At 43.2% G+C, this 24,633-nt stretch overlaps 1 protein-coding gene across 1 annotated transcript in view; it reads left to right on the top strand.

Annotated features, from left to right (window-relative positions):
- The window catches only part of necab2 (N-terminal EF-hand calcium binding protein 2), a 135,887-nt gene that overhangs the window by 36,919 nt on the left and 74,335 nt on the right, over window positions 1–24,633 (top strand). The window contains exons 3-4 of the mRNA XM_088997457.1: window positions 19,294–19,402; window positions 24,607–24,632. Coding sequence (XP_088853583.1) covers window positions 19,294–19,402; window positions 24,607–24,632 — 135 coding nt within the window. The remainder of the gene's footprint in view (window positions 1–19,293; window positions 19,403–24,606; window position 24,633) is intronic.

Below are 24,633 nucleotides of genomic sequence, written 5' to 3'. Positions count from 1 at the left end.
CATATTTGATTCACGAATATGGAAACAGTGTGGGACTATCTTTCTGTATCATTTATTTTTTTAACCATATCACCAGCCGCGGCCCAACTGGGTATGTTTCTCTATTTTTCACGGACAGAAATCAAATGATAAAACACGAAAGATGAGATCTCCAAAGGGGCTGAGCACACACACACACACACACACACACACACACACACACACACACACACACGCACACACACACACACACACACACACACACACACGCACACGCACACGCACACGCACACACACACGCGCACACACACACACACACACACACACACACACACACACACACACACACACACACACACACACACAAACTTACTACCCGCTGCTCCGCCTGGAGTTTATCCTGAGCCCTTCATCTGTCATCACTGAACTGCGAGTCAGATGGACCACATTTAACGGGAGGTAGAAAGAAGCCAGTGGATTGATTGGACACCAGTGAAGTTGGCTGTGCTGATCCCCAAATGGTGCAGACACCCTCCGTCTACCTGCACCAAGGTGTGTCAATCAACAAAATTACCCAAACTGTCACAATCTGGTTGGAGACCAACGGGTGGCGCTGTCGGCTCCGCCTGCACATGCACAGGTGCTGGTCGTTCCGATCAGTGGCAGACTGGCACGTTCTGGTTGGCAACCAGCGGGTAGTGCTGTCGGCCCCACCCTCAGTTGCACAGGTGCTGGTCGTCTTCATCAGTGGCAGTTAAAAGGACTCCCGGCACGACCACTCCGTGTCGGGTCATTGTATGCATTGAATGTGTTTGCTTCACCCTGTCAAGTTTGTTTAATCTTGGCAGACTTTTACTCTTGTTCTTTTTGATACATTGTATTTTTTTCTGTTCAGATGATTTTGATGTTTGCGATTTTGTTCCTGCTGACTTTATTTTAATACAATTTGTCAAATACAGCCTGCTGCTCCTTCCTGGATCCACCACCATCACCACCTTGCAAACTGTGACACAAACTCTCTCTGGCCTCGCCCCTTGCACATTTGTTATAATACCGGTATGTAAAATCCCTGCTCTATTGCAATCATATGCCTCCTTTTCGGTAACTACAGTATGTCTTTAGTCTTGGAATTAGATTGAGTTCAAGTTTATAAGGAACACGATTGTACCTTGTGGTGGCTTTTGGTGTTTTGATACTGAATAGCAGACTGTCATTTCTAAATTCGAAGTAGTGAAAAAAATCTGCTTAGTTTATTTAAGACAATGGTTGAGCAAGTGTTGAATGAGAAGCAACATAATTTGTTGATGGTGCATGTTTTCCTGGTGGCTGGAGTTTGGAGTGATTTGGTGAAAAGAAAAAAAGGTTTCAAATCAATGACATGAAGTTTTGTCGCTCATTTATCATCTAAGCATACGCACGAACATGTGCCAGACAAGACATCTGATAATAAAGCAGCGGCAGAGAAAAGTGGGATTTAAATTGGATTAAGAGTTGATGGAAGGAAGACAGACAAGAAGATGAAGTAATAGTACATTTTGTGTGTGTGTGTGTGTGTGTGTGTGTGTGTGTGTGTGTGTGTGTGTGTGTGTGTGTGTGTGTGTGTGTGTGTGTGTGTGTGTGTGTGCATGTGTGTGATCTTGCATGTGTTTCACTGGTACAGCAAGAAAAATATGGTTGTGCCCTCGTTCTGAAAGCAGGGTCAGTTCCCCATTCTTCCTGTTGCTATGACAACCCATCATGCAGAGCCCCAAATCGAAAGCTTAAGCAGCATGAGGGAAAGAGAAAAGACATTGGGGGGTGGAGTGGAGGATAGTCAAGCCCAACAATACACAAAATTAGACAAATAAACAAAAAATAAATTAATGAATAGATGGTGTGATGTCACGCGAGGCTGTGTCCTGGAGGGCAAATACATCCCCCTAAGATGGCTCCACCCAGAGAGAGTCTTGGCCCCATCTAGTGGAAGGCAGCAATTCAAACCACACACCTGCGGCTGATCACTGCTTGATTGGCAGGCAAGGCTCTTACGGCAGAGAGCCTCTGAGTGTGGAGGCCGGGGAAGACAAGCTCAATTGCTGTGCTCTGTGGAGAAGCTGATTGCTGCATGAAACTCATCGCCAGTTGCGACCATACGACATACACTGGATTTGGACTCTTGCTAAAGGTGGCTAGGCTACCTGAGAAGGACATCAAGAGGGGTGAGGCCTAGAACCACACGGAAAAGAACTCTGTCTTCAGTTTCACCTCAGAAGAGACTTTATCTTGATTTAAGCATTGGAAGAGACACGATTCAAACCTTTGTTGCTTGTGAATTCCCCCTGAAACCCTTTATTAAAACCTTTGTTTGTATCCAAACCTGTCGCCCATTGCGCTCCTTGTCCTGTCCCGCTGAGAGCTAGCCTCTCGTGATATCACAATGGATAGATGGATGGATAGATGGATGGATGGATGCACTAACTATCTTCACATAACTGTCCGTTGCAGTCGAGTTTTGTCCTTTTTTGTTGTACCCCCAAACCAAATGGTGATGGAAGAACACACGATTGATTTGATGATTGCTGTGTAGAACTGTACTAGCACCTCTTGTGGCAGGCCATGGTCCCTGAGCAGCCTAAAGAAGTACAGTACATCCTCTGCTGGGCCTGTTTCAGGATAGAGTGTGTGTTGACCACTCACTTCGTGTCCTGGGAGACTGTGATTCCTAAAAACGTAAAGGGCTCAACGGTAGACACAGGGCAGTTGGATAGTGAGAGGGGCAGTTATAGTCAAGAATGCTTCCTAAAGTCCACGATCATGTCTACCATCTTGAGGATATTCAGCTCTCGGCTGCGTTGGTTGCACCAGAGCTCCAACTGCTGCTCTCCTTGTTGGTACACAGACCCGTCGCCATTTTTTATGAGACCCATGACATCTCGTCCCGTCAGAAAGCTGAAGATAACCTGGCAGATCGTGAGAGCAGTGGAGACAGGATGGATCCCTGTGGGGTTCCAGTGCTAGTGGTGCGTGTTGAAGACGGTATTTTTTCCAGTCTCACCTGTTGCGTCCGTCCCGTCAGGAAGCTGAGGATCCACTCGTTGAATGTGGGGCACATGCGATCTGGAGACGTTTGGGGGTGTGGAGTTCCAGAAAGATAGTGTTGAACACAGACTACGCATAGGTCCCGGTTCTGTCGAGGTACTCGAGGATGTAATGCAGCCCTCTGTTGACTGCATCCTCCAGCAAGGGTCCGGTGATTCAGATCAAGGTGTTCAAAGGTCTTCATGAACACAGCTGTCAGGGTGACAGGCCTACAGTCGTTTAATTCCGAATTTGCTGCTTTCTTGGGAACTGGGATGATGGTAGCTGGATGGGACTTCACACAGCTCCAGGGAATGGTTGAATATTTGTGTGAAGACAGGTGCCAGCTGGTCACAACACACTTCTGATATTTTGATGCTTGAAGAGCAGTCTCACTTTCTGTTCATGGATCTGTTGGGAAGAAATTGAGGGTAGGGTGTAGATACAGTAATTTCTGGTGGAGGTGGGAAGATGTGGGAAATGGGCCAAAAAACATGTTTAGCTCATCAGCCAGGCCTTTATTCTTCACTGATGGGGGCGTGCTAAGCGATAGTTTGCAATTGCTTTCAGGCCATTCCACACAGAAGCAGAGTCGTCAGCAGAGAACTATTATGTCCGTGTCTTCGCAAAGCTTCTCCTTGCTATGTTAATTTCCTATATCAATTGGTTTTGGCCGTGATTGTACAATGCCCTAGTTCCAATTTTCAAAGAGCTTGGCAGTGAGCCATAGCTCATTATTGTCAAAGGAGCAGAAGGACTTCATTGGTACACACATGTCCCCACAGAAACCGATGGATTATGTTACGGTGTGTTTGTGATCATCCAGTGTGCCCGTAGAAGTTTCAAAGACGCTCCACTCAATTCAGTCTAAGCATTCTTGTAAAGTTAGCATTGCTTGTCAATTTGTCAATCTGTCAATTTCTTCACAATCTGAAGAAACAATTTTACACATTTGGGTTTCTGTTTGCATGTACGAATTAAGTGCATTCAACAGTGGTCAGAAATACCCAGTGCTGTGTGGGCAATTGATTAGTATGAACCTTTGAATGTTGTGTAGCTGTGATCTAGTATATAGCCTTCTCTCACAAAACAGTAAATGTGCTGCTTATACCTGGGATGTTCATGGTTAAGATGTGCTCTTTTAAAATCACCCAAAATGACAAGGGGTGACTGAATAATTTAGCTCAAGTTTGTTTGCTTGCTTGGCTAGTGTTTGTATCGCGGTGTTAGGAGGAGGGAGAACTTACCTGATGAGTAGAATGGCTTGCAGTTAGTTGAGAGACAGCGACTCCAAGTCTGGGTTGCAGTGTGTGTCGACCTTCATGACATCAATGCACCATTATTCGTTGATATAGAACAGGGGTCTCCAAAGTCGGTCCTCGTGGCCCGCTGTCCTGCCCGTTTTTCAGCTCTCCCAGGAGCAACGCACCTGATTCAAATCTTCAGGACCATTTTGATGCTGCTTCAGAGCTGGCTGATGAGCTGATCATTTGAATCAGACGTGTTGCTCTTCTGAGAGCTGGAAAGCAGGCAGGGCAGTGGCCCTCAGAATCAGAAAACCTTTATTCGTCCCACAATGGGGAAATTTGCATTTACTCGAGGACCAACTTTAGAGACCCCTGATATAGAAGCATGTTGCATCTTCTTTTGGTTTCCCTGACATCGGCTCATAGTAGATCTGATTGGGGGTCGCTGAAGCAGGTTTCAGTGAAGCAGAGTGACACAGAGCGTGCAAAGGTCTTGTAGGTCATCTAGTCTGGCAGGTAACGTAGATTAGCAAGATAGATTGATGTTCGAAATCCACGCTGATGTACATTGACTAACACGCTGGCTCGCTTTGTCGCTTTGTCCTGGCGTTTCCATGCTCCGGACATATGCTCCGCTCGCTATTAACTCATTCACTGCCATTCTGTTTGGGTTTTGTTGTTTCTTGCGAGAGGTGCTGATAAAGCGCTGGTTAGACCTCTGGCAATGTTTTTTCCCTTCCACGAGGGGGCAGCATTTGCCTTTTGTATATCCGCCCGACTTGCGCCTCATTTACTCCAGACCCATATAAGTTAATGATTAACTCTTTTTTTTCCGCTGAAAGAAGAATGTCGAAGGTTTCTAACGCTGTATTAAACTCAATATTCTGTGGGTCCTGGAGTTTGAGTGAAAATGACAAAAACCCTGGCACTGCAGTGGAATTTTTTTGGCACACGTCTGGCAGTGAATGAGTAAACTTTGATTTTTGTTTTTTTTTTTTTTTGCATTTTCTAGTGCTAGTGAATAAAAATATCGACTCCCTAATGCTAAACAACTTTTCCCTAATGTAAGTGCATAGGGTCCACAAAAATGAATGAAAATGACAAAAACAATGATAATACTCGAGAGCGTGTAACCGAGGCTGCCACACGTTTCGGTGGCATCGTTTTATTTGCCTGATAGTGATGACAGTGTAATGCTGTCAGTTAGTGCTCGCACGCTGGAGCTAGCACATCAAAGGCAGGCAAGATTTTACGAGTCCCTATCTGGAGAACAATGTGTTCAATACGTCTGTGTAAGCTCTCAGTCGTACAGGAGTGGTCCATCGATGAGAAGGTTTCTTCAGCCGTCATCTGTACAAATTTGAAGGTTTCGGACGTTTCGCCTCCTATCCAAGAGGCTTCGTCAGCGAACTAAAGTCTGACTGGTCGTATCGGCCCTATTTATATATCCCTAATGTCCAGCCATGGCGGCGCCGGACACAGCTATGATAGGTCCCTACTCTCAGGTTGGGGGGAGCAGAGGATCACTCCTTGTGGCCCTACTGATTGTTCCTACATTCCTGACTAACGACTGCCCCATTTCCCCCACTCCCACCGGTATCACCTCATCAGCATTACGAATGTTGCCTAACCTGTTTTGCCTAAGCAGGCTATTGTATGAACGATCCAAATTGAACCTCACCCCACCAGACCGGTTTAATGAAGGATTTTGTTGTTTTATAAGAATCGCTTCTTTTACCCCCCTTTCAAACCATTTATGTTCTTTCGCTAAGATTTTAACCTCATTGTCGTCAAATGAGTGGTTGCTAGCTTTTAGGTGCAAATGTACTGCCGATTGAGGCCCACTTGTATTATCCCTGCGATGTTGATAGTCTTTTTTGAGAATTTGTTTAGTCTCCCCAATGTACTGCTCTTTACAATTTTCATTCTTACAATGTATGGAATAAACTACATTACTTTGTTTTTCATTTGGTAGCCTATCTTTTGGATGCACTAATTTTTGCCTTAACGTGTTTATCGGTTTGAAATAAGTACGAATTTTGTGTGACTGGTCATTTTTTTGAATGAAGTTAAGGTACACTTTCATCATTTCATCATCAGATGACAGTTTTGATTGGCGGGTTCTTCATCCGCCCAGCAGGCAAGCAGACATTGCCTGAGGCTCACCACAACAGTTGTTATGCACTTAAAAGATACTGTGGCGCTCTTTTTTTCTTCCATGCTTTTAACTGTGGCACAAATTGAAGGTCATACTGTATCTTTTGCCTCTATCATGCAGAATGCTGGGGTCTGGGTTTACCGCCAGTTTTGTAAAATCCTAATTTTCACGCTTAATATTCTTTGGGGATTATTGCCCAGCCTTGGGAATACCTCACGAAACAGCATTATACAAATCACATTCAGGGTACTATGGTGGGCTTTCTTCATTTTGTGCATTGTAAAGTTGAGTAAGGTTGGCTTCAAGCGCTTCAATACCCGAGTCTCAGATTGGATGCAAAGTAAAGACCCGTGGACAATCAGACGAAGCGACCCAATAATAGCGGCAGTCTGATTTTCCTCTAATTCAGGGATGTCAAACATTTTTTGTGGGCCACATTGTTGAGGAGGGCCTTTATCAATTTGGGGGAAACCGTAAGAATTGTTCATCTCCTCAACATATTACATGCAGAACTCGCAATAAATTCATGCGTAACAAGGTTTTAAATCTCATGTCAAGAATTATGACTCTTAGTGTGGTTTACATACGACAATTTAATATTTTGGTCAGACTTTAGCAAGTATCATGGCACTTGACATGCTTGATTTGCTATCATGGCACTTGACATGCTTGATTTGCTTTCGCGGGCCAAATAAAATGACTAATGTTAAGCAGATTCCTTACTTACAGACAGTGTATTGTCGGTGTTCAAATACCTGACATGTTTCGGCGACTACTTCCGCCTTCGTCAGAGTGTCACGGATGTTGCTGTGACGCGCCATTTTCAGCTGGTGTTGCTATGAGGGCGTGACCTACCTGTCAGAACTGACAGGCAAGCCACGCCCCCCGCTGTCCGCTCGTCCCTCCAGGATGCTGCTCCAGGTAGTAGAGAGCATGTAAGCTCCCTCATCCCTGTTGATGGTCCTTGGTCCTCGCTTTCGGATTTCAATGGCCTCCCTGATCCAGCGCTGATGTTTGTTGTCTTCGGTGCGGATGACTCTGGCCTTCTCCCAGTCCATGATGTGGTTCTCTCTTTTGCAGTGGTCCGTGATGGCTGATTTATGGTGCTCCTGTTGTGCTTGTTCTTTTATTGCTCTTGTTTGGATTGTTGCCGTCTCCTTCTCGCACTCGTTCTTGTGCTCTTTCTTTCTTGTATTGAAACTCCTTCCTGTCTCCCCGATGTATGATTTATTGCATGACTTGCATGGGATTTCATATATTGAGTTACATTTGTTTTCCGGGAGTATTTTGTCCTTTGGGTGTACCAAGATTTGACGGAGAGTTGTGTGTGGTTTGACCGGTGTGTTTATGTTGTGTTTCCTCAGTGCCCTTTGTATGCGTTCTGTGATTCCTCTTATGTACGGTAGTGTTACCATTGCTCTGTGTTCTTGTTTGTTTGTTTGCTTTTTCTTTCTTCCCTGTCTTGTGTTGTTTTTGTTTTTGACCTGCTCTGCCCCTTTAGTTATTGCCCACTGGGGATATTGGCATTTTTTCAGTGCGTGTTGTATATGTTTTTCCTCCTGTGTTTTGTCTTCCGGGTCCGTGATTATTGTGGTGCGTTCATGTAATGTTCTGACGACTGACAACTTATGAATGGTGGGGTGTTCAGATGTCCAAAGGAGATATTGGTCAGTATGTGTAGGTTTCCTGTGTACTTTTATTTTGATGTCCCCGTTGTCCGTGTGGTGTATGTTCAAGTCCAAGAAGGCGATGGAGTGGTTTGTTTCTTCTTCATGGGTGAACTTGATACTGCCTGTGGTGTCTATGGAGTTGAGGTGTTCAGTAAGCTGTTGCGTGTGTCCTGTTTTGATTTTTTCCAAGATGTCGTCCACATATCGTTTCCATAGTGTTGGTTTGTATATTTCCGGGGCTGTTGAAAGTGCTTTCTGTTCCAGGTCCTCCATGAAGAATCCACACATGATGGCAGAGAGTGGGTCCCCCATGGCGAACCCTTCTTTTTGTCTGTATATGGTGTATTTGTATTGGAAATATGTGGATGTGGCTATGAATTGAAGTAGCTGGGTTATGTCTTGTGCTGTGAGATTTGTGCGTTTTTTGAGTGTCCTGTCTGTTTTGAGTCTGTCCTGAACTATCTGAATGGTGGCTTTGGTGGGTGTTTTTGTGAAAAGTGAGGTGACGTCATGTGATATGAACATTTCGTCTTTCTGTAATTTTATGGTGGCGAGTTCTGTGGCGAGTTGCTTTGAGTTCTCGCAGTGTTGGTCCGTGTGTCCCAGTAGCGGTTTTATTATTTCCGATAGTGCTTTGGAGAGGTTGTATGTGACTGATCCGATGCTGTCTACTATGGGGCGGAGGGGTGCATCGGGTTTATGTATTTTTGGCGTGCCGTAAATCCTGGGGATGATGTTTGCTGTAGGTACCAGGTGGTTGTACGACTCTTTGTTTATTTTATTTTCGTTTAATAGGGGTTTGAGTAGTGCTTTAAGTTTGTTTTTCTTTTCTTCTGTTGGGTCTTTCTTTAATATTTCATAGGCGTCGTCCTGTAATAACTGCTGCATCTGTTTTTCGTATTTTTCTGTGTCCATAATAACTGTTGTTCTGCCTTTGTCTGCGGGGAGTATTGTGATGTCTTTGTTTTTTGATAGTGTTATCATGGCTCTTGCTTCCTCTTTGGTAATATTGCTGGGTGGTGGTTTGGCCGTTTTTAAAATGCCTGCTATTTCATTGCGTAGTGCTGCTTTTTGTCCTGGGTTCTGTATTTTTTCACACGCTAATTCCGTTGCGAGAATGAAATCGTCGTATGGTATTTTTTTGGGGGTGACTGCGTAGTTGAGACCTTTTGATAATATGCTGCGTTCTGCTTGTGTGAGGTTGTGGCGTGACATGTTATGTATCCATTTGTCGTTTGTCTGAAATGTGTTTGATTCGGCCTTTTTCTTTTGCGTGATGAGTTTGTCTAATTTCCGGATGTGTCGGTTTTTGGTCGCGATCAATTCCTGTTCGTGTATGTTGTGAAGTTGTCCGTGCAGCGTTGTTTTTGTGTAATTGTCCAGGGGGAACCGGAGTTCGAATTGCTCCGTTTGCCGCTGTAGATCACTGCTAATGTTATTGAGTTTGTTTGCTGTGCATCGTATTCGTTCTTTCATCAGAGTCATCCGCACCTTTTTTATGATTCTTTCCGCGTTCCTGGTTGGGATCGGGTTTTTAATCCTCAGACTGGCCGGAACGACTTCTTCGTCCCGGCAGCGCAGGTTGAATCTCAGGTGGTTTCGATAGCGAGCCCGTTTCCTTGACAGCTTTTCGAGGAGGCGAAACTCCTTGACGCATGTCTCTCCAAAACTTTCGCGTAATCGTTGTACTAAATTCATCCTGTCTACTTGATAACTAATGTTAAGCAGATTCCTTACTTACAGACAGTGTATTGTCGGTGTTCAAATACCTGACATGTTTCGGCGACTACTTCCGCCTTCGTCAGAGTGTCACGGATGTTGCTGTGACGCGCCATTTTCAGCTGGTGTTGCTATGAGCGGGGGGCGTGGCTTGCCTGTCAGTTCTGACAGGTAGGTCACGCCCTCATAGCAACACCAGCTGAAAATGGCGCGTCACAGCAACATCCGTGACACTCTGACGAAGGCGGAAGTAGTCGCCGAAACATGTCAGGTATTTGAACACCGACAATACACTGTCTGTAAGTAAGGAATCTGCTTAACATTAGTTATCAAGTAGACAGGATGAATTTAGTACAACAAATAAAATGACGTGGCCCTTGATCCTTCAATTTGACACCTGTGCTCGAAATGATGGCAAACCATGGTGGGAACATGGAACCTGACATTATCATAAGTCACACTGTCACAACCAATTTTCTTTTTTTATGTTTTGACTCCTGCAATGTGAGTCTTTCTTTTTATTTAATTGTTATTTTGTATCAGTTTGATTGTGTTTATGGTATTATTATGGTATGTTCATGGTGTATTATATATAAAGCAATATTTTTTGTTCTGTGCGAGATAATTTTATTTGAAATGGCATGCAGAGCAACCGCCACATCAGTGACACAAAAGCTTCTGATTACTGAATGACTCACATTCAGGTGAAAAAAAACAAACAAAAAAGCATCTTGATTAGGTCAACTGTTTAGTAGATAAACTATTGATTGTTTGTATGCTCAGCCATGTAGTGGATGCCTTAATTGCTTTTTGAACACAAACTCAAACATGGCAGTTTGTAAATATCATTTCGAGCAAAAAGAAATGTCTGTCACAATAATAATACTTTTATTGTATGTTTCAGTCTTTGCGTCGGCAAACAAGCTCGGACCATCCAACCAATGAAAACAACGTCTCGCAGAATAAGTCATTAAAAAAAAGATTATATTTTACTCCCTGTGCAAAAGCAAGACTGACAAAATCCAATCAAGGACAACCGTTTCACTGAGTGAACCAGATGGAGAAGGATAACAGATGCTGTTGATCGGTTCACCATGTGAAAATGGGAGTACAAATACGATAAACAGGTTCTCTGCTCTTCCCTGTGTGGAAAATCGTCTGCTACTCTGCTTCTGCTTTTGCTGTTTTAATGGTGAATACCTAAGTAGGTTTAACTGGGCTTCCTGGTTCCTGACAGGAAACTGGGTCACTGCTGAATAAAACACCAGTGCCTTGATTCTCAGCACTCCTTCTCTGCTGTGCCAGAGGGAAATGTTGGAAATAGTTATGGCCAGAAAGTTTGAATAAATATATGAGGCCAGACGGAACAGCAGAATCTCCATTTTCTACAGCAGAGGTTATGCCAAGTGTCACCAAAATAATGCCTTGCATGAATGCAGTACAACAGAACATGATGTGCACTTCAGCACACCCTCCAAATGCCAGCCTCCATGTGTTTTCTTCTACGCATCCAGAGAAGGAATAGTGTGAGACTGGATAGAAAGAGAACTGCAGTATATAGTAATGTTTATTATATATTATAAGATAAGGGTAGCCCGGTAGACGAGTGGTTCGCACATTAACTTCAGAGTGCATAGGTTGTGGGTTCGATCTTTGCTCCGGCCTCCCTGTGTGGAGTCTGCATGTCCTCCCCGGGCCCGCGTTTTCTCCGAGTCCTCCGATTTCCCCCCTGGATGGCAGGCTGATTGAACACTCCAAATTGTCCCCCATTAAAGCCCAACTAAATTGTAACACTGGTTCCCCTTTAACACTCATTATCAAATGTGCTGAAAACACAGCTTAGCGTTACCTAGAAATTCTTAAAGTGCACCCATGAAACAGAATAAGGAGGAAGGAAGGCTACTTTTACTGGACCACATTTGAATTGGACCCTTTGCAATGTTTCAGTCCGTGTGGATTTTGACTGTTCTGCAGGGGCCCCACAGCTCAACCTGCGGCATCCAGTCAAGCACACTCAAGGACAAGCACACTTTGAGGGCAGAGAAATGAATATTTGATATCCGGCTCAGCATCATGTGGTGAGACAATCAGTCCTATGAGCGGTGAATCCAGGAAAATAACCCTCCCTTGCTGCAGTCCACCCAAGCAGTGAAATTCTCTTAATGGATGGCAATGAAATAAGAAAAGGGTGATTAAGAACGATTAAATACCCTCCAAAATAAATTTTAATTCGTGATAGGACAAATAAACACTTACCTAGAGCAGACTGTGTCAGATTCAATTAAAACACTTTTTGTATTGTATTGTATTGTATTGGATTGGATTGGATTGGATTTGCCTTTATTAGTCTCAGAGTGGAGAAATTTACATTTCACAGCAGCCCTGTGATGCAGTGATCATATCACTGATCAAATGTAATGGAAACTGTAAAACAGAGACAACCCGTGAAATACATTTTTAGGCTGATTATGGGAAATTTTCATATGTTAGCTCATCCCACTAGGGATTTTATCAAGGAGGCAAAGATCAAGAAACAGAGAAATGGTTGGAGGGAGGCGATGTTCTTTCTTTGGTGTCGTCAGTTCATGGGGACGTCAATTAAATATGATGTGTTTCATGGATGAATCGTCTCTGTTGCTTAGTTCTAACAGCTGCTGTGACATTTACCCATAGCAGCTTTCTGATCGATAACAATATAACTTACATACCGGATATGTCTTACTGGCTCAAGACTTGATTCTTTGGGGTTGCATTTTAAACACTTGAAACACTACGGCGAAATTTATTATAAAATAGGTCCAATTTGCAAAGGGACATTCCAATAAAGTGGGGACGTGCTGTTAACCATAAATAAAAAACAAAACTTTTATTGCCCCACTCGTTGCTTTTTGGAAATTTTGAACTCACTCATTATCCATCCATCCATTTTCCGTACCGCTTATTCCTCATTAGGTTTGCGAGGGGTGCTGTAGCCGATCCCAGGCGTCTTCGGGCACGAGGCGGGGGACACCCTGAATTGGTTGCCAGCCAATTGCAGGGCACTCAGAGACAAACAAAAATCTGCACTCACACTTACGGACAATTTGGAGTGTTCAATCAGCCTGCCATGCATGTTTTTGGAATGTGAGAGGAAACCGGAGGACCCGGAGAAAACCCACGTAGGCCCAGTGAGAGCATGCAAATTCCACAGAGGGAGGCCGGACCGGGTCTTCAACTCACGACCTCTGCACTGTGAAGCCGGTGTGCTAACCACTCGACTACCTCACCAACTTAATATGTTCTTGTTAAAGTGTTCTGAAACTTTTGTTATATTGGTTGGAATAGACAATATCATGTCTGAAACTCATGACAAAAAGTTAGCAGACACCAGGGCAGACAACTCTGAAAAGTTGCCTGCCCGGCCATAAAGTTTCCTGCCCACCCATAAAGTTGCCTGCCCCTTTTTTCACAATTTGAAACACAATAAGACAACTAATCACCAAAAAAAAAAAAAAAAACCATTGTTGCGAAGTATACATTGTAAAGGATTTTGTTTTAATTAAGGAAGTACCTACCACAAATGCTCCCTTGCTTAATTTATGGTAAATATCCCTTGCTGAAGATTTTGCTGCAGTTGTCGTTTGTCGTCATGGTGCACAATGCAATGTTTGCGTTGCATTGTCTGCTCAATGCCATGTGGCTGCTCTTACTAAGCACCTTTCAAAAATTGCCAAACGAACATTCGTTTGGCAATTTGCATGCTTGGCACGGCAGCCAATCAGAAGCCTGTTTCGTGCTTCGGACTATATCGTGATTGTAAAGTGTACTTGAGAGTTTTGAAAGGCACTTACATTCATTTATCTTAACAGAGAATATTACAGCATTGCACAAAATGAGGATACAAAATAACTGTTTATTCACAAACGCGTACAACAATTTTGGCCAGCTAGTGCGTAATGGTGTTGCCCTACCTGTCACAATGGCACCGGCGAGGGGGAGTGTCCACCGACGCCGAGGCGGGTGGGGGTCGGCGCTCGAGAAAGCCGCGTCGGGCCCACGACGTCACCGCGTTTTTGAGACTTTTTTCTTTTGGCGTCCGCCTAAATCTGACTGGAGGTTTTGAAACAATCAACATTGTGTTCCTGCCGATGTACTGACTCAGAGAGGCAGTAGGAATTTGGCCATTTTTTGTTTTACTTGGCTGAAATCCATACTTGAAAAAAGATTGAAAAAATCAGCTGTGTTTGTGTTCTGTATTTGTATTAATATTTCGTAGCTACTAAGTAGGATCCCGGTGAATAGTCTCATGAATCCATGTCATTTTATTCTCAGGACGTTGATTCGACTGTTCCAATTGACGTTTCGGAAGTCTTGATCAGTTCACATATTGAGACTTAGTACAACACAAGGGCAGCAACTGGTCAGCACTTTAGCTTTACGGCGCCCCTGTACTCTGGTTTGTTAAAGTAATTATAAGTGCCTTGCATGCTGGGTCCGAGAGGACAGTAATTTCATCTGTGCTGTATGTCATGCATATTAGCATATTTGACAATAAAGCTGACTTTGACTTTGACTGGTTTCCTTCCCATATTTGATTCCGGCTCCGGCCTCCCTGTGTGGAGTTTGCATGTTTTCTCCGTGCCTGTTGGGTTCTCCACAGATCCTCGTTTTTTTTTTCCTCACATTCCAAAAACATGAATGGCAGGTTGATTGAATATACTCCAAATTCTCCCTTGGTCTGAGTGTGAGTGAAAATGGTTGTTTGTTCCTATGTGCCCTATGATTGACTGGCTATCGGTTCAGGGTGTCCCCCGCCGACTGCCCTACAACGACTGGGAAAGTCTGCAGCAAACTCCCCCCCCTCTTGCCACCATGACCCTTGTGAGAATAAGCGGTTCAAAAAAACGATGCATGGAGGGTTGGTTGAGAGATGCATGTTTAAATTATTTAATAAAGTATGTCAAATAATTCTAAAACATTGTGACCCTTTATCCGTGGCTTTGTTCTGTGTGAGGAGTCAGTGATGACTTCTTACACAAGCACACAGAGAACTGTTTGAGTGATCCACATGCCCAATTATAGTTTCTGTCAATATTTAATGAGGCCCATCTCGAGAGTGTCTCCTTCTCATGATTTAGATAGAATGTGTACAATTTAAGACCTTCATTTTGACTGTCCACATTGTCTAGAATATTGACGTGATTATCAGATGGAAGGCAGTCCAACACAATTCTTACAACAGGCAAATTGAGACAAATTGAAAACTAAGAAAAAAAAAGAAAATCACAGTTCCAGCTTGACTTTTAGGTGTTTCAATTCTATAGACTTGGAAAAACAAATAACACAATTCTCTAATTTGTTTGATTGAAAATAATAATTGTCACGTCAAAAAACGATGCGGAGAGAAGACTTGCTTTGTTTGGAGCGGAGGAAGTAATTGAATCTCAAAATCGCAGACAGAGACAGGTTTACGGTACAATTTCTTTTTTTTTTGGTGACGTAAATACGCACCAACAAAAATCTAACCAGTGCTGGTAAAATAAGGACCAGGAATTACGAACGACGCGAAGACAAAAAGCACTTGCACAAAGGCAAGGAGAAAAAACAAATAAGCGACCACAAAACGAAATTACCGACTTCACAAACACACCGAATAATGAACAATCAGAATCGGAGTAATAAACAACATCGGACCGAGAGCTACATGAAACACTACAACAAGAACAAGATCGTGAAATACCAAAACTGGGACACGAGCAGTGGCAAGGCAAATAATTCACCAGCAAATAAATGGCAGAATGACACTCTTTAAATACTCTGGGGAATAATTAGGAGATTGGCAGCAGGTGTGTTACGAGCAGGGAATCACAAATCCGCCACCTGCTGCCTAATCTGAACATGACTATAATAATTATAATAACACCAGCTTTGTCTCTCAGCTCTAGTGACAAACTGCAATGTATCTCTGTTTCACGAATAACATAAACAACCATTCTTAAATTCTATTGTCAACAGTGTGAACAACATTAAAATCACATCACCCCTGTCCTCCAAGAGCTCCACTGGCACCCGCTCAAATATAGTATCAACTTTAAAAGTCTTCTTTATATATTTAAAGGACAACCAACATCACTTTTTTGTTTCCTAACTGACATCAGAAAAACGTTTTATAGCATCTAAAATACCCAAAACACGCAGGCTGATATTTTAGTCAAATGTAAAACACCAATAAAAATGACTGAAAGTGTCCAAAATCTGCAAAAAAAATGAGCTGCGAATTGGGCATTTTCAGAAAGTCCCGCCCCCAGTTAATGACGTCACGCCAAGACGTCTTGCATTGCTGAAGAATCAAAACAATGGCTTCAGATTCGGAGAATATACTTTCTTGTTACACATTCAGTTATGAATATGATTCAAATAGTTCTGAAGAGCAAAGTATAAATGTTTGCAATCGATTAAAGAAGGTCTTCTGGGTCATCTTGACGGATCAAGACTGATGTGTAGTGTCAAAGAAAATGCAGAAGATGGCGGCAGAGCTCCGTTGGAAATATTTTTTTAAATTTATTATTCAACTTGGAATTTTTGTCAATGAATATCAAAGAGTTGTCTCGGTGTAACATACAATGATTCACCATTGCATTATGTATGCGTTTTTCTTCTAATTTCACCATCAACACGGATCAACACGAAGTTTTCAGACGAAACAAAGTACCGCAAAATGCATTGAGGTGATGCAAGGTATGTCCTTTCTCAATCAGGGGCGTTCTTTCAGTGACGTAGGGTGAGGACCAACTCAAAAACAAGACTTCTGGAATATTCAGTGCGAGTCTTAAAACGTAAAATATAGCTATATGCGGTGGAATCTTTGTAAATTACGCTCAGTAGAAGTCATTTGAAGCGATTTTACAAATTATGGACACAACATGTCCGGAGACGTCGGTTGTCCTTTAAAGCTATCCATAACCTTGCCCCCCCCAATTCATATCAGACTTTCGAATTTCTTGTCCCTCTCATTCCCTCAGATCTTCCTCGCTCCACCTCTGTGTGCCCCACCCTGCCCCTCTCAGCACGATGGGGTACAGAGATTTCACCTGCTCTTCCCCCATCGATTATCTTCCTACCTTCAAATCCCATCTCAAAACCCTCTATTTAAAATTGCATTTTGTATCTCTTGTTTCTATTTATAATTGTATTTTATTTATTGTATTATATTTACAATAGTATTATATTTATTATTGTATCTATGCTTGTCTGTGACTGTAAAGTGTCATTGGGAGCTTTGAAAGGCGCTTGAAATAAATGTATTATTATTATTATTAAAAATGTCATACTCGTATAGTTCATCGCACATAAACTGAACAAGACGTCAGGTTTCCTCAACCAGTGCTGGAGTCAATAGTAGAGGAACAAAGAAAAACCAGCAAAGCTGTAAATAAGCAATTTTTCATCTCCTTTGGCAAGTGAAAGTTTGCATTTTGCGCATTACAGCAATGCAAAATTGCCTTGGGGCCGGTGTTAATGTGGCAAAACACAGAGCTGCGAAATGTTACAGTAAACACAGCTTGAACTCCAACGTTACACTGCTAAAACATCCGCTTACTGTATTTAAGAGAAAATCATCCAAAGGCTGCAGCTACCAAGGGTTTGTTTTCCCTCCGTGCATCATGGAAGGCGGGGAAACTGTAACACCAGTGTGTGATGGAAGAGAGCCTAAAGAGTTTGATGATTCTCTTTATTTGTAAGTAGCTTCGTTGTCAGATCTCCCAGGCAGGTGACGCGCAGAGCTTGATCGTGGCGTGGAGTTGAGCAAGTCGTGCCGTGATGTCCGTCCGACGCCCGGCGTGAGCCGAGCGCCTGAGCGGGTCTTTGCAAGTCTCTTTGAGTCTGTGAGTCCGAGATGAGTCGAAGATGATTCTGCCCCGTGGTTCGCCCCATCGCTCTGTCCCGCGACAGCTCCTTTTATACCATTTTCAAGCGTGTGCTATGCGTCAGGGTGAGACGCACATCAAGGAGATCAAGGAATTGAAAGACATGAAAGGGTTGAAAGGCGCACTTCAAAATCATACACACGTGTGACGCAACAGGGCTCCCCTCCTGGATCCGAAGTCGGTGAAAGCGATGAAGGAAAAAGAAATAAAAACAAAAGTCATTCTGCGACATGGTGAGGCCAGGCAAGATGACGGTCACCGGGCATGGCAGTCGTCGGTGGGGTGGTTGCAGAGGAGGTTTCGTGGTGCCTGAAGTCGTTGTACGGGAGCACGGCAAAGAGCGCTCTACGACTGCCAGTTTGAGTCGATCGATGGAAACTTTCCTCGCGGCCGTCGAGTCGATGCTGGAAGGTCTTCTCACCGTGAGTTGTTCGGCTGGAATCGGTCAAGTCGGAGAATCGATGAGGGATTGTGAGGACGAAGGTGCGTGGGGTTGGCCATGCTGCCGGGCACGGACAGGCCGGTCATCGGCGACGGTGGCGATGATCGCGCTGCCATGGCGCTCTGCAGGACGCTGAGGAAGCACGCTGACGTCGGCGGCCGTGGCGGCCATGAAGCGTCTTCCCGAAGTCCGATCGTGGACATAAACGATGTCCGACGATGTCCGATCGTGGACATAAGCGATGTCCGACGATGTGCGATCGTGGACATATACGATGCAGCTAGTTGCAGAGTCAGCAGGCGAATTGGACGATGTTGGCCATCAGGGTGCGGCAGGTTTCACGGCGGGGTCGGGGCGCCCACGGGGTGGTGGCGGCCCATCGGGAGCTCGGCTCGAGGGGTCTTGCTGTGAAGATGCCGGGTTCACGGGCGGCTGGGAAATTTGGGTGTTTCCATTTGGAGAGTTGATTGGGCTGAGGTGGAGGGAAAAAAATGCTCCTGGCTGGCTCGCCAATAAAGAGTTTGATGGTTCTCTTTATTTGTAAGTAGGTTCGTTGTCAGATCTCCCAGGCAGGTGACGTGCAGAGCTTGATCGTGGCGTGGAGTTGAGCAAGTCGTGCCGTGATGTCCGTCCGACGCCCGGCGTGAGCCGGACGCCTGCGCGGGTCTTTGCAAGTCTCTTTGAGTCTGCGAGTCCGAGATGAGTCTGAGATGATTCTGCCCCGTGGTTCGCCCTATCTCTCTGTCCCGCGACAGCTCCTTTTATACCATTTTCAAGCATGTGCTATGCGTCAGGGTGAGACGCACATCAAGGAGATCAAGGAATTGAAAGACATGAAAGGGTTGAAAGGCGCACTTCAAAATCATACACACGTGTGACGCAACAAGCCCATCTCGTGTTAGCCTTGCCACAAAAATGAAGGATATTTCCTTTTCGTATGGAGGTGTCGACAGCGTATTGTGTAATTCACAGTGCCGACCCCCTAATCACACACTTAATGTCTGTCAGTTTGCGATTGCAAGCTAGGTTACAGCCAGTCTTTGTGTGTTATGTCTTGACGTAAATATGTAGTGATGTCTTGGTTTCCTAATGGGTGTTTGTGTTTCTCCTTCAGATGATGGTAAACTCTCTCTCGATGAGTTCCAGGCGTTCTTCTCTGACGGTACGCTGAATGAGGAAGAGCTGGAGAAGTTGTTTCATGCCATCGACTCTGATAACACCAGGTGAGAATAAATTACCGCACACCTTTGTGAGTTCCCTCACACTTTGACCAGATATTTTGTACTACCGTAATTTCCGGACTAAAGAGCGCACATTATTATAAGCCTCACCGGCACTCAGAAAAAGTTTTTAAAGTTTCAATAATATACCTTAACTTTTCTTTCAAAACAGTGGCCGGTTACGGGGCAGCAACACAACAAGCATTACGGTAGTAACACAGCCCTAACAGGGCTGGTTAAAAAAACATGCCAATAATAGTCACTAAGACACAGCAGTAACACAGCAGCAACATGTTAGCACTCGCTAACAGGTCATACCGAGTCACGGAGACACGGAAGAAATACGTTAGCACTCACGTAGAAGGCTGGTTACAAAAACATAGCAAGTCGCTGAGAGCCGTCCTTATCTTCCTCCTGTAAACTGAAACCATGGAAGTCTTCTTCCTGAGTATCTGATTGGAATAGTGTCATATATTCCTCGCCACACTCCGGACAAGTTGTGTCCATAATTTGTAAAATCACTTCAAATGACTTCTACTGAGCGTATTTTGCAAAGATCCCACCGCTTATAGCGATATTTTACATTTTAAGACTCGTGCTGAATATTCAGGAATTCTTGTTTTTCAGTTGGTGATGTTACCTACCGCGAGGTCACGGTAGGTATTGTCACTGACCGAGAAAACGACACACAATGCATTTTGGGTCCTTTGTTTGGTCTGAAAATTTCGTGTTGATGGCGAAATTAGAAGGAAAACACATAAATAACTCGATGGTGAATCGTTGTGTGTTGCAACAAGACTACTATTTGATATGAGCTGACACAAATTCCCAGCAGACAAATCAGCCATTTTCCAACAGAGCTTGGACGCCATCTTGTGCATTTTCTGGGATGCTACAATTCAGTCCAGATGCCTCAAAATGACACAGAAGGACTTCTTTAATCGATTGCAAACATTTATGCTTTCCTCTTCAGAACTATTTGAATCTTATTCCTAACTGGATGAGTAACAAGAAAGCATCTTCTCCGAATCTGAAGCCATTGTTTTGAATCTCGAGCAAGGCAAGACGTCCTGGCGTGAGCGGGAAGGGGGCGGGACCTTCTGAAACTGGCCATTTCCTTATTCATTTTGAAGTAGTTTTTGGACACTTTTAAGTTATTTTTATTGGTGTTTTTCATTTGACTAAAATATCAGCCTGCATGTTTTGGGTATTTTAGATGCTATAAAACGTTTTTCTGATGTCAGTTGGAAAACAAAAAAATGGTGTCGGTTGTCCTTTAAGTGTCACTTTGATCCAGAGTTAAAGTCATCCCGAGCTTGTGCTGTCCTCTCCGTCACGCAGCAGACCGGCTTTTCAAAACCCATTGGTGATTGTTGATTTTTTTTTCACACTGCTCGCTGTCAGGATCCACTGGCACACTTGTGCAAAAGTTGCTCTTCGCATAAGGCCAGTTTTGGTAAACGATTTCTCGCCGTGGGTTATCCAAGCTTCCCATTAACTCGGAGGGCTACTTTAAATGCACGATTCATGTGCGAAGTTACATTAAACTTGCTCGTCTTCCTCGTCACATATATTTGCCCGGTCTCACTATTACCTTCAGTGCTCAAGCGGCACTAGCGGCCGTTAGAAAAAATGCATAAATTGGCTGCATCGTTGCAAAAACCGCAGGGTTGAAAGCTTGTAACAAAAGTCGAAACTTATAGTCCGGAAATTACGGTACTTTGAAGCACAGGTGCCTTATTGTCGACATATTCGGTTGGCCTTCAGTCTCACTGTCCTTGTAGGGCGCATTGTGATGCAACAGACACATGCTGACATACATTTTCTCAATGTGTCCATGGTATATTGATTCTGTACAATGAAAATTGAAATTAAAACGGTTCTTTTTTTCAAGCTGTTTGTTGTGACGAAGAATGTAACGTCTGGCATTTTTATAATAGTTCTGAAGAGGGAAGCATAAATGTTTGCAATTGATTCAAGGAGTCCTCCCATATCAATTCGAGCCGTCAATGACAGCAATGTAGCACCCAGAAAATGCAGAAGATGAAGAATAAGATTTTAAGGTGGAAGCAAAAGGTGAGGTTGGCCTACTTGAGCATCATATACTGCACTCAAACCGGTCAAAGACTCTTTTTGGTTTTTCCCCGTTTTCCCCGTTGGTTTTACCTGTTTTCATGCACCAGCATGTATCATCACGATTTATCTCTATGTCAACACAAGCAAAGAATTTACTCTTATGTTTCGGTTTTGCTTGCTACAAAGTCAAACAGGGGTTTGTTTTCACACTTTTCCCCTTGTTTTTACACTGTTGTGATTAAATCAATCTTTATTCAGTCATTTACAGTTGCTCCATGTAGACCCCTTGATTGGCTCTCATTAAATCAATGTATGGACCAGATATGGCTAGCTAATCAAGCCCATCTATTCTACAATCAGGAGAAGTGATTGTAAGTGCCTCTTGTCAGTGTTGGCCTTGAACAGATGCCATACCTTTAAGTGTACAAAATTCTGAAATGAAGCCAGGGAGACCAGAACCTTATCACTGTTGTTGTTTACATTTAGAAATAACCCGATGCATGCTAATCGTAACTACACATCATTTTTGTCAGCGTACTAAATGGTGATGCAGACTCATGACATTTAAACAGCTTCTTCCCCCAAGCCATTAACTCTTTTTTTAACTCATTTTTTTGCTGATGATACTAGTGCAGCGTGTTCGACCGGAAAACAAATTCCTTGTGTGTTCTACATACTTGGAAATAAAGATGATTCTGATTCTGATTCTGATGACATTGCCATGAACACATTTTCCTGCTTGGATCAGGCGTATTATTAATCGACTCCTTTACAGTGGCTGCCGACATGAATGATTCTATACGCTTAATTTACCCGAGCATGACATCACACACAGGTTCCCATGCAAACGCTATAAAAGTATTGATTTGCTCAAGTAAAACCTGAATGAACTGTGTCGGCATTTTCAGAGCCCGCATGAAGCTGATAAATTGTTTATTAAAGAGGGATGGGCGTATGAACCAACTTGCCACCTCTTAGCTTTCATTTATTTGTACATGCCAGTCTTTCTTCCAACCATTACACATTTCAAAAGAGGGGTTAATACAACTAAACATTTGATGTTACAGTAATGAAGAAATTGCTGCATATCTTGTATAATAACAAAAGCATTCATTCATTCATTTTTGTTCGTTTTTTCATTCATTCATTCATTCATTCATTCATTCATTCATTTATCTTCCAAACCGCTTATTCCTCACGAGTGATGCACAGGGTGCTGGAGCTTATCACAGATGTCTTTTGGGCAGTTCGCAGGTCACACAGAAACAAAGAACCACTCACACGCATACCAAGGGACCATTTGGAGTGTTCAATCAGCCTGCTGTGCGTGGTTTTGGAATCTGAGAGAAAAATGGAGGTCCCAGAGTAAACCCACGCAAGCACGGGGAGAACATGCAAACTCCACACAGCAACTGTCCAATAATCATAACATTAGTAACATTGTTGATGTGGTGTGGGTGAAAAATGGCTTTATCACCACTCAAGTGACAAACTTATGGTGCAACATTTTTTGTTATTTGTGAATATGGTTCAGAGTCTTGAGCAATCAAGTGATAAAGCTCTGCTCTTTGCATTCTACCGCCATCAAAGTGTTTTCATTTTTACTCAGACTAAAAAAGTCATTCACACTTTTATTCAGTTTTGTGACAACGTGTCCTCCTCTTGCACTTTACACACCTTGTCGAAATAGATGGCAGTTTCTTGTGTTGAAATTTTTTTTAAATCTAATCATACTAACAAGTCAGAAACCGGATCTTATCACATTTTGGGCTAATAATTTTGGATGTTTCAAATATAACCTGAGTGAAATGCCATGCGGTCTTGGTGATTCACAGCCACTGTCGGCCTTGATCGAATTACAATACAATAATTACTATAATTACTCCTCCAAGTTGCCTCTTTCCCCTCTGAATTTGCATTGAAAAAGTATTGATGAAAAGGTTTCTTCAGCCGTCATCTGTACTTCTTTGAAGGTGTCGGACGTTTCGCTTCTTCTCTAAGATGCTTCTTCAGCGAACTAAAGTCTTACTGGTAGTATCTGCGCGCTATATATATATATATATATATATATATATACAGTAAAGTCTCGTTATATCGATATTCAAGGGAGTCCGAAAAAATATCGATATAACCGGGACGACACCACGGTCATCGGTCTCATCAAAGACGGCGATGAGTCTGCGTACCGACAACAAGTGGAGCAGCTGGAGCTCTGGTGCAGCTGTCACAACCTGGAGCTGAACACGCTCAAGACAGTTGAGATGATCGTGGACTTCAGGAAACATCCATCACCACAGCTACCCCTCACACTATCCAACTGCCTGGTGTCAACCGTTGAGACCTTCAAGTTCCTGGGAATCACAGTCTCCCAGGACATGAAGTGGGAGGTCAACATCAACTCTATCCTGAAAAAGGCCCAACAGAGAATGTACTTCCTGAGGCTGTGGGGATATATATATATATATATATATATATATATATATATATATATATATATATATATATATATATATATATATATATATATATATATATATATATATATATATATATATATATATCCCTACTGTCCAGACATGGTGATGCCGGACACTATATATAGGGCCGATACTACCAGTAAGACTAGTTCGCTGAAGAAGCATCTTGGAGAAGAAGCGAAATGTCCGACACCTTCAAAGAAGTATAGATGACGACTGAAGAAACCTTTTCATCGATGGACCACTCCTGTATGACTGAGAGGTTACACAGACGCATTGAAAAAGTAATTTTATTTTTGGGATTGTTGGGATTTGGCATTTGTATTATATACTGACCAGATATTTAGACACTGAGCAGATGGTGTATTAACTGTATTTCTTTCCGTCTTCTCCTCTGCCTAGCTTTCAGCTACAATTTCTCAGTATTTGGCTCTGTTTGAATTATTTTTTTTATCTTTCCATCCATGCCTCATCCCTGTTGATTACTTTCTTTCCCGCTTCACCAGACGCACAATGATCAGACCTGACTCTTGCCAAGTGTGTGTGTATTTGTATTTGATATTGAATGCAAAAGCCTGTTCTTGTCTCAGCTTTCTCAGCCCTTTCTTGCCTCTTTCTTTCCTACCCTTCCCATGCTGTCCCGTGATGCGATAGTAATGTTGACACAAAGGAACTTTGTGG

Source organism: Hippocampus bargibanti, linkage group LG05 (assembly GCF_051943395.1).
Source record: "Hippocampus bargibanti isolate YZ-2025 linkage group LG05, ASM5194339v1, whole genome shotgun sequence".
NCBI lineage: Eukaryota > Metazoa > Chordata > Actinopteri > Syngnathiformes > Syngnathidae > Hippocampus > Hippocampus bargibanti.
Note: the sequence above shows the minus strand (reverse complement) of the source record. Positions and strands in the feature narration are given on the sequence as shown.